Consider the following 10,088-nt stretch of genomic DNA (forward strand, 5'->3'; position numbering starts at 1 on the left):
CCGATTCAGATATGCTCTCAGTAGTGATGCGTTCAGTTAACTTGGCAGTATTTTTTTTAGCTCGATTCTCTCTTCTCATTGTAGTCTGATTGTGACGGGGGTTCTGTTGTTCTCCAGAAAACGAGGTTTATGCCTGGGGCAACAATGCCATGGGCCAGTGTGGGCAGGGCCACACCTCCACGCCCGTCACCAAACCTAAGAAGGTGATTGGCCTAGAGGGAGTGGCTATCCAGCAGATCACTGCAGGCACCTCCCACAGCTTGGCTTGGACTGCAGTTCCTACAGACAGGTAAGAACCTCAGCGGGATAGGGAGTCAATACACTAACTCCCTCGGTACACAGCAGAATGGGTTATCATTACCCTTCTCTTAGTTACACAGCAGAAGAGGTTATCATTCCCCTTACTCTCTCTTTGCACAGCAGAATGGACTATCACTCCCCTTCTCTTAGTTACACAGCAGAATGGACTATCATTCCCCTTCTATCAGTTACCCATTCCCCAGCTTAGAAGTGGAGATTGTAAAGATATGTTGGAGATAAGCATACTTGTTAATAGCAATGATTTGCTTAAAGAGGCATTCTGGAGTTTTTGTCAAAAAACTAGCGAGGATACTAACTTAAGGCCTTGCAGTAGACTTGCCATGCAAACACCAACAGCACAGCTAATGTTAATAAAGGCTAGTTAGCCTGGTGATTGACGTATTTCTATGATATATTTGCATCATGCTGTAAAAGCTGGGGGGGGGGGGGGGGGTGATGCGACGTGACACCTGTCCTAATTTTGGTCTTGCAGTGACCAGGCTTCTTGCTTTATCACAGATTATGTCTTGTTGGTGTGAAGAAATTAGCATAGCTTTCAACATTTTATTTATTATTTTTAATTCCCAAATTAAAACAGGGCAAAAAGAGTGAGTCATTGTCAGTTCATCGGCTCTCCTTAAACTGTCCCCCTTGTGATCAAAAGAAACGGATTTGTGTGTACCTTTTATTATGCAGAAGGTAGTCTTGAAATTCCTTGCTTGCTCCGCTAATGAAATGGCAGTTTGTTCTGTCCCTTTTATGGCTGCTACTTTTAACCTAAAAGCCCTGATTCATTGTGTGTGTGTGGGTGCGTGTGCGTGTGCGTGTGTGTGCAGGCAGTTGGTGGCGTGGCACAGGCCGTTCTGTGTGGATCTTGAAGAGAGCACCTTCACCTACCTGCGCACCTTCCTGGAGCGCTACTGTGATGGCATCGCTGGGGACACGCCCCCAGCCCCCTTCCCCTCTAAGAGGTAGAGTGTCTTCAGAAAGATTGTGTATTCCACCATGATGTCTAGTTTTTCCATTGGGTGTGGCAGACAGTGGAAGGACACTGCACCATGGTCCCTGCAGCACAGCAACATTGTGGCACGGAGAGGGAGCCTGTCATGGCATGTAAACTGAGTGTTCACCTTGATTCAGTGCCCAGTCGGATGATGTCACGCACTATGCTGGCAGCAGGCCACTCGCGTGTTCATGTACGCACGCACGCACACACACACGCACGCACACACACACACACACACACACACACGCACATTATCAATGATGCGACGTGACACTTGTCCACACACACACACACTCACACGGGAGGAGAGAACAGAACATTTGGAGACTTGCGTGAAGTTCAGCTCTGTGCTCCTCTCTTGGTCACCTTCTCATAGTGTTTCCTTTGTCTCTCCTAGGGAGCATCATCAGTTTGTGTTGCTGTGCATGAAGCTGCTGTCCATCCATCTGTCCCTGGCCCACGCAGGCGGCACAGGGGCCACCGTGCTGGGGGCCCAGGGTAGGCCCCTGAGGAACCTCCTCTTCAGGCTCATTGATTCTAGTGTTCCAGACTCAATACAACAGGTGGGCATGGGGAGCATTGATGAAGCATAAAAGATGTGTGAGAGAGCACTGCAGATGTGTCTGAGTGATCTGTCTTGTGATTTAAGTGGTAAGCAGTGACAAAAAAAAACATTCTAAAATGGCATCAACAGTGGTGAATTAGCTGTGAATCCAATGATGTGGGTTCTATTTGCATTAGTAAAAATGTAAAGCCACTACTTTTTTTGGACATGTTGTCTGGCCTGGCTGGTAATAATCTGATTTCTCATATCTCTCTCCCCCTGCAGGCAGTGATGAACACACTCTCCATCGGAGCGTCTCTGCTGCTGCCCCCCCTCAGGGAGAGAACTGAACTCCTCCACTCACTCCTACCTCAGGGCCCAGAGAGCTGGGAGAGCCTCTCTAAAGGCCAGGTACACACACACACACACACACACACACACACACACACACACACACACACACTAACACCCCGACACCCCAAAACACACATGGATAGAAGCTAAGCACAACTACACATTCTCTCTCTCTCTCTCTCTCAAACCTTTCTAAAAAAACACATTTGCACACACACACACACACACACACACACACACACACACACACACACACTTCCACATAGACTGTTCCTCATACAATTGTCAGAGCTCTTAATAGCTGGAAGACTGCATGATCCCTCTCTTCTTCTCACACACATACAAGCAGGCAGGCAGATCAAGCTGATGTCTCGTGCTGATTCTTCGGACTGTAGCAGCACGTTGTAGCGGTGTGTGTTCAGGCTTTAAAGGCTCTCTGTGTTCCCCTGGTCTGCAGCGTCTGCAGCTGGACATGGTGCTGAACAGCCTGCAGGAGCAGTCCCACGTGGCCTCCCTGCTGGGCTACAGCTCTCCTGGGGAGCTGAACACCGGCCTGCCCCCGCCCCCACCCCATTCCCCAGACCAGCTCCCACCCAGTGCCACCTCTCCAGACCAGCTACACCTGGCGGAGGTCCTGCTCAAGACCCTACTGCTCAGCATTGGATTCTACACGGTTAGTGTGTGTGTGTGTGTGTGTGTGTGTGTGTGTGTGTGTGTGTGTGTGTGTGTGTGTGTGTGTGTGTGTGTGTGTGTGTGTGTGTGTGTGTGTGTGTGTGTGTGTGTGTGTGTGTGTGTGTGTGTGTGTGTGTGAGAATCTGTTTTCTGACTAGTAGCAGCGTTAATGCTTATGTCAGCTGAATAGAAAGTCTATGAGGCAGTTTTTGAATTCAGCTTTGTTGTCATTTCAAAATCTTCCTGTCCCTGGCTTCAGCCTCATCCTTGTCTCTCACTGGCCTGTCATTGGTAGAGTGGCCCTCATGCTCTGAGCTGGGTTCTTGAGGCATAATGGTTCTTCCTGTTAAGAAAGAGTCCTCTTTGTGCCAACACTACACATGTTGGATAGGGGTGATTTCTAATTATTTGGGCTTTATAAAGTACCAAGACAAACTAATCCTTAATGTGAAAAGCATGTTGCTGACTAATGCATGAAGCAGAATTATAAAGGCTCCAATAGATACGTTCCTACTTCACGTGGGACGTCTTTTTGTTATGGATAGTAGTAAGCGCACAAAGGTATGATTGAATATCAAACAAAATGTCTCAGTAATGCCCCATCCATTAGGTTACTTTCTATTCCGTGTTCCATCCAACACTTTGTAATGGGGAGGATGTTCAGAGGAAGAGAAAGGGCATTCTTTTCATTGAGGATTATGTGATGTCTAGTTGGGTCTCCTCATTAGCTGGTGCTGGTTAAGTGTTGAGCTGTTTGAGGTGTTCAGTGTGTCTGCTGTGGTGTCTGTCGTCACAGGAGCGTGCCTTTGGGGAGCTGGAGAAGAACAGTGATAAGCAGCGGGCCAGCCAGGCCAAGAGGCAGACGGAGCCGCCCTCTCACTTCCACCACCTCCTTTCTGCGCTGCACAAACACCTGCTGGCCCACTGCTTCATCTACACCAACACTGAGGTACTTACATTAACATTAACATCAACATCAACATCAACATCAACATTATCATTACATTACTAGTCTAAACTGGCCAACTGCTTCATCTACACCAACACAGAGGTACTTACATTAACATTAACATTAACATTACTAGTCTAAACTGGCCCACTGCTTCATCTACACCAACACAGAGGTACTCACATTAACATTAACATTACTAATCTAGTCTAGCCCACTGCTTCATCTACACACCAACACTGAGGGCCTGATTTACTAACAGGATTGCGCCCATTTCAGGCGTAAAATAGCGGGTGTAAACATAAAACGGTATTTACAAAGGCGGCACATTTGAGTAGAAGCGCATATTAACGCTGTGTGGGTGTGAGCCGCAAGAGGTGGGAGGGTATAAGGAAACGTGGGTGTGTGGCGCTAATATATGGGAGGAGAGAAGTTAAGTGCGCCTAATGATGTATTGCGTGGTATTTACTAAAACTGCCTGGCGAGAGTGCGTCTCTAATTTGCGGGATAATTCTCCGCCTCATAAAAGCACGTCTTAACCAGGAAGCGCTATTTTGATTGAGTCTGAAAACTTCGATATGGCAGCAGTTATTAGTACAAGGCGAAGCCAAAGACAACACGCAGAAAGAATTTTTTCAACACGAATACCACTTTTCCAGTTAAGCGAACCAGAAATCATTAGACGGTACAGGTTAACCAGCCACGCAATACCACAAGATCTGAACCTGAACCAGATCAGAGACGACATCGAACCCTCCACCCGGCGATCACATTCCATTCCATCAGTTGTTAAACTCCTGGCAACATTGCAAATATTGGCCTCCAGATCATTTCAAACAGTTATAGCATCAGCAGTTGGTATATCTCAGCCTTCACTCAGCCAAATAGTCACCCAGGTACTCGACCCGCATTGCTACGGTGCACTGGTAAATATAAATTTCCCCACTACGATAGCTGAAATTAGAGACATCAAACAGGACTTTTTTCAAATTGCAAACTTTCTGAACGTAATTGGAGCCATTGATTACCCCCACATCCAAACAGTCCCACCTTCAATCCACGAACACATTTACCGAAACAGAAAGCACACATATTCAATGAATGTCCAGGTCATATGCCAACATGACCATTTCTAACGTGGTAGCCAAATACCCTGGATGTGTCCATGACAGTTTTATCTTCCGGAATAATGCCATCTATCCAAAATTGAGCAACGGGGATTTTGGAGGGGCCTGGCTACTTGGTTAATGTATTTGTTTCAGTGGGGATATATTAGGGCTGTGCAATTAATCGAATTTTGATCGCGATATCAATTTTTGGACCAAACGATCTCCAAACTCATATAATTGACTTGAAACGATTAATTTCCGTAATTCAGTCTTTCCCCCAAAAGCATACAACGCGGTGAGAGGGAGTTAAATCTTATACTGGCGTTTGACATCACAAAGTTATATGCCACTAGCCGGAGGCGGGACATGCCAGTGAGCCGCCAATCAGCAGCATCGACCGTTGACAGATGTTCATGACAGCACAGGCTCTAGCCAATCAGATCACGATTATGGTCACGTCTCAAAAGTGAAGCAAAAAAACCTAAAGATGGGTGACCAAACTCCGTAGATGGTCTCATTTGCACCTAAAAGTTGGTTGTTTTTACCTTATACTTTTATAAAGTTACCGAGAAATAAGCACTGCACAATGTCAAACCCCCATTATTGTAAAATATGTCTGAGAGGATTTGCGAGGTGTCTGAGCTACCTATCATTCACTTTGAATGGGGATCCGTCAACCTTGACGGTTCAGCGCATTCCAACTCATATATAGCGTGTACACAACAAATACAATTTTAAACAGAAATTTCAAAGTTCTCAGTAAATAAATGCATCATGTTTTCAAACTCAGAATTAATCGTTTGAATAATCGTGATTTCAATATTGGCCAAAATAATCGTGATTATGATTTTTCCCATAATCGAGCAGCCCTAGGATATATTGTAGTGAACCCATGTCCCTTGTAGAATTATTAATGTTATTAATCTCGCCATCTACACATCTATATTGGTATATTAGACAGTTTATGCATTAATGCCACCCTATAGCATATTCTTTATAATCTTGTTATTTTAAACATCTCGCTGTAGGTGGTGGCGGGTATCCCCAACAGCCATGGATAATGACACCTATACCAAACCCAGCATCAGCAGCAGAGCAACAATATAACCGCGCGCACATTGAATCAAGAGCAATGATTGAGCGAACGTGTGGTGTCCTGAAAAGCCGGATGCAGCAGTGTATTCCTTCCTTGTAAAAGGTTAATGTTCGCTGTTACTTCGCGAACCAATATATCTATCTCCTCTGTCTTCGCTGAACCTTCGTTTTCTCTTCCTCAAATCACCCATGGTGGCAGTAACATGTAGGCGATTTATCCCGTCTTTTAACGGCACGCAAATTAACACTAAAGGGCGGAGTAAGCACAGATTGCCCAGCGCAGATCTGGTTTGATAAATACCACGAAAAATGCAGAAAAACACTGTGCGGTATTATAATGTGCGCCTTGGCAAAGGCGCAGATAAAGCTGCGGTTGCAATGTTAGTAAATCAGGCCCTAAAGGGCGGAGTTAGAACAGATTGCCCAGCGTGGATCTGGTTTGATAAATACCACGGAAAATGCGGGAAAACACCGTGCGGTAATGTGCACCTTGGCAAAGGCGCAGATTAGGCTGCGGTCGCAATGTTAGTAAACCAGTCCCTGAGGTACTTACATTAACATTAACATTAATAGTCTTGACTGGCCCTCTGCTACATCTACACAAACACAGAGGTACATACATTAACATTACTAGTCTAAACTGGCCAACTGCTTCATCTACACCAACACTGAGGTACTCACATTAACATTAACATTACTAGTCTAAATTGGCCAACTGTTTTATGTACACCAACACAGAGGTACTTACATAAACATTAACATTACTAGTGTAGCTTGGCCCACTGCTTCATCTACACCTACACAGAGGTACTTACATAAACATTAACATTACTAGTCTAGACTGGCCAACTGCTTCATGTACACCAACACAGAGGTACTTACATTAACATTAACATTACTAGTCTAGACTGGCCAACTGCTTCATGCACACCAACACTGAGGTACTCACATTAACATTAACATTACTAGTCTAAACTGGCCAACTGCTTCATGTACACCAACACAGAGGTACTCACATTAACATTAACATTACTAGTCTAGACTGGCCAACTGCTTCATGTACACCAACACAGAGGTACTTACATTAACATTAACATTACTAGTCTAGACTGGCCAACTGCTTCATGTACACCAACACAGAGGTACTTACATTAACATTAACATTAACATTAACATTACTAGTCTAGACTGGCCAACTGCTTCATGTACACCAACACAGAGGTACTCACATTAACATTAACATTACTAGTCTAGACTGGCCAACTGCTTCATGTACACCAACACAGAGGTACTTACATTAACATTAACATTACTAGTCTAGACTGGCCAACTGCTTCATGTACACCAACACAGAGGTACTTACATTAACATTAACATTAACATTAACATTACTAGTCTAGACTGGCCAACTGCTTCATGTACACCAACACAGAGGTACTCACATTAACATTAACATTACTAGTCTAGACTGGCCAACTGCTTCATGTACACCAACACAGAGGTACTTACATTAACATTAACATTACTAGTCTAGACTGGCCAACTGCTTCATGTACACCAACACAGAGGTACTTACATTAACATTAACATTACTAATCTAGTCTTGCCCACTGCTTCATCTACAGTCCAGGGGTTTTCAACCGGGGGTCCGCGGCCCCCTGGTGGTCCGCGGTGGTATTGCCGGGGGTCCGCGAATTAAAAAAAAAAAAAAAGTTATATTTGCTTTGATATTTCAACACATTTCCAGATTACTCTTGAAAATGTCTGAAATAGGAAAAATATGTCTAAAATGATATAAAGGTGATTCACGCTGACAGAATGTAGGCTTGCACCTATCCAGTCTATGGTAGCCTGTGCTTTGCTGATGTTAATGCATTGCGTTCGTAACGTCAAGCCATACCGGATAATTCATAACGTACAGTCTCGCGTGCAAAGTTGACATGCATCTGCAGTTAAGCAAAGCCTACGAGTACTTTTGAAGTTTAGTCGAAAAAGTAAAACTTTTGATGAACAAAGTTATCTACTGTCCTTAGCTAACATTTCGTTCTACCGTGGAGTTAGCAAAGTCAACAAAGAAAAAGAAAAAACAATGAGGAATACATCAAATACGGATTTACAGTGATGATAGCCAGAGCTAGGTACCACTGTGTTTCGTTTGTTCAACATTACTGTCAACTGAAGCTATGAAGCCGTCGAAACTATTGCGGCATATGGAGACGCATTACGTTTTCTTGAATGCCAAGCTTATTGAGTACATGCAACAGATGTTGCGTGATTTTCATATGATTTAATTTCTGGATAAGTTGCCAGACCGAATTTCCAGAGCTTGCTGCAAAAGCAATGAGGTGTATTTTGCAAACTTTCAAACTACCTGTGTGAGAGCATTTTTTTTTGCGTACTTGAAGAATAAGTACAGGGCAAGAGAATGATATGAGACTGTCGCTGTCTACCATTTCGCCACGAATAGACAGGCTGTGTGGACTTCACCATGCCCAGATATTAAACTGACAGGTCTCCCCTCTCCCCACACATGCACGAACGAACACACACACGCACACGCGCAGACACATCAGTGGGCCGCGGATTACTTTCTAGTCAGAATGGTGGTCCCTGGGACAAAACCAGTTGAAAACCCCTGATCTACACCAACACAGAGGTACTTGCATTAACATTACTAATCTAGTCTGTACACACACACTGTATCATCAGATATCATTACATGTACAGCATACTTAACCTGTACACACACACTGTATCATCAGATATCATTACATGTACAGCATACTTAACCTGTACACACACACTGTATCATCAGATATCATTACATCTACAGCATACTTAACCTGTACACACACACTGTATTATCCACAGATATCATTACATCTATAGTATACTTCACCTGTACACACACACTGGATTATCCACAGATACCATTACATATAGCAAACTTAACCTGTACACACACAGTCACTGTATTATCCACAGATATCATTACATCTATAGCATACCAAAATATAACATCTGACTACCACTTTTCGAACTGCTTAATCTCCAACCTTCTACCCCACCTACCAATACATGATTTATCCCCTGGTGCCACAGACCGTTGTGTTCATGTTTGGACTGAGCATGTCAAGTACAGGCCGTAGGGCATCAGTAGGGCTTTGGGGAGAGACTGGTGCTGTCTAACGTGTCTGTTCCCATCTGGCCTCAGGACGACAGCAGCGTGACGCTGCTCCACAAGCACCTGTGTCTCCTGCTGCCGTACGCAGCTGAGACCTTCAGAAGATCCACCATCCTGCTAGAGGAGAGCTCACTGGATAAACACGTCATCCAGAAACTGCACAGTAGGTTCACCGCTCTCACAGTCAAGTGCCACGTCATTAGCAGTAACATGGCTCAATGTTGGGGCTCATGGTCGCTCACGTGTTTGTGTGCCGTTTTTAACACACGTGTACTGTGTCTTCCTCTCCTCCTGTGTGTGTCTCTGTGTCTTCCTCTTCCTCTCCTCCTGTGTGTGTCTCTGTGTCCTCCTCTTCCTCTCCTCCTGTGTGTGTGTGTCTCTGTGTCTTCCTCTCCTCCTGTGTGTGCCTCTATGTCCTCCTTTTCCTCTCCTCCTGTGTGTGTGTGTGTGTGTGTGTGTCTCTGTGTCTTCCTCTCCTCCTGTGTGTGTCTCTGTGTCTTCCTCTTCATCTCCTCCTGTGTGTGTCCTCCTCTTCCTCTCCTCCTGTGTGTGCCTCTATGTCCTCCTTTTCCTCTCCTCCTGTGTGTGTGTGTGTGTGTGTGTGTCTCTGTGTCTTCCTCTCCTCCTGTATCTTCCTCTGTGCAGTGGTGCTGTGTGGCTCGGTGGCGGGCAGCCTGCTGTGCCAGGTGATGTACTCGCTGCTGCTGCTCCCTCTGGGGGTGGTGCGCCCGCTGCTGCCCCACCTGCTCTCCCTGCTGGAGCACCTCAATGAGCTCAACTGCTTCCTGCCCGCCACGGCCATGCTGGAGGACCTGGAGCTGGAGGGCTCCTCTCCTGGTGAGAATGTGCACGCACACACACACACATACACACAC

At 45.3% G+C, this 10,088-nt stretch overlaps 1 protein-coding gene across 7 annotated transcripts in view; it reads left to right on the forward strand.

Moving 5' to 3' along the window:
• LOC308371943 (putative E3 ubiquitin-protein ligase HERC1) overlaps positions 1–10,088 on the forward strand; it is a 75,954-nt gene that overhangs the window by 13,952 nt on the left and 51,914 nt on the right. For all 7 annotated transcript variants that reach the window (XM_080846995.1, XM_080846996.1, XM_080846997.1 and 4 more), the window contains exons 10-17: positions 118–289; positions 1,137–1,271; positions 1,704–1,869; positions 2,136–2,261; positions 2,662–2,877; positions 3,673–3,825; positions 9,244–9,376; positions 9,859–10,050. In XM_080846995.1, the coding sequence (XP_080703121.1) occupies positions 118–289; positions 1,137–1,271; positions 1,704–1,869; positions 2,136–2,261; positions 2,662–2,877; positions 3,673–3,825; positions 9,244–9,376; positions 9,859–10,050 (1,293 nt within the window). The remainder of the gene's footprint in view (positions 1–117; positions 290–1,136; positions 1,272–1,703; positions 1,870–2,135; positions 2,262–2,661; positions 2,878–3,672; positions 3,826–9,243; positions 9,377–9,858; positions 10,051–10,088) is intronic.

Source organism: Sprattus sprattus (genome assembly GCF_963457725.1).
Source record: "Sprattus sprattus genome assembly, chromosome: 11".
NCBI lineage: Eukaryota > Metazoa > Chordata > Actinopteri > Clupeiformes > Clupeidae > Sprattus > Sprattus sprattus.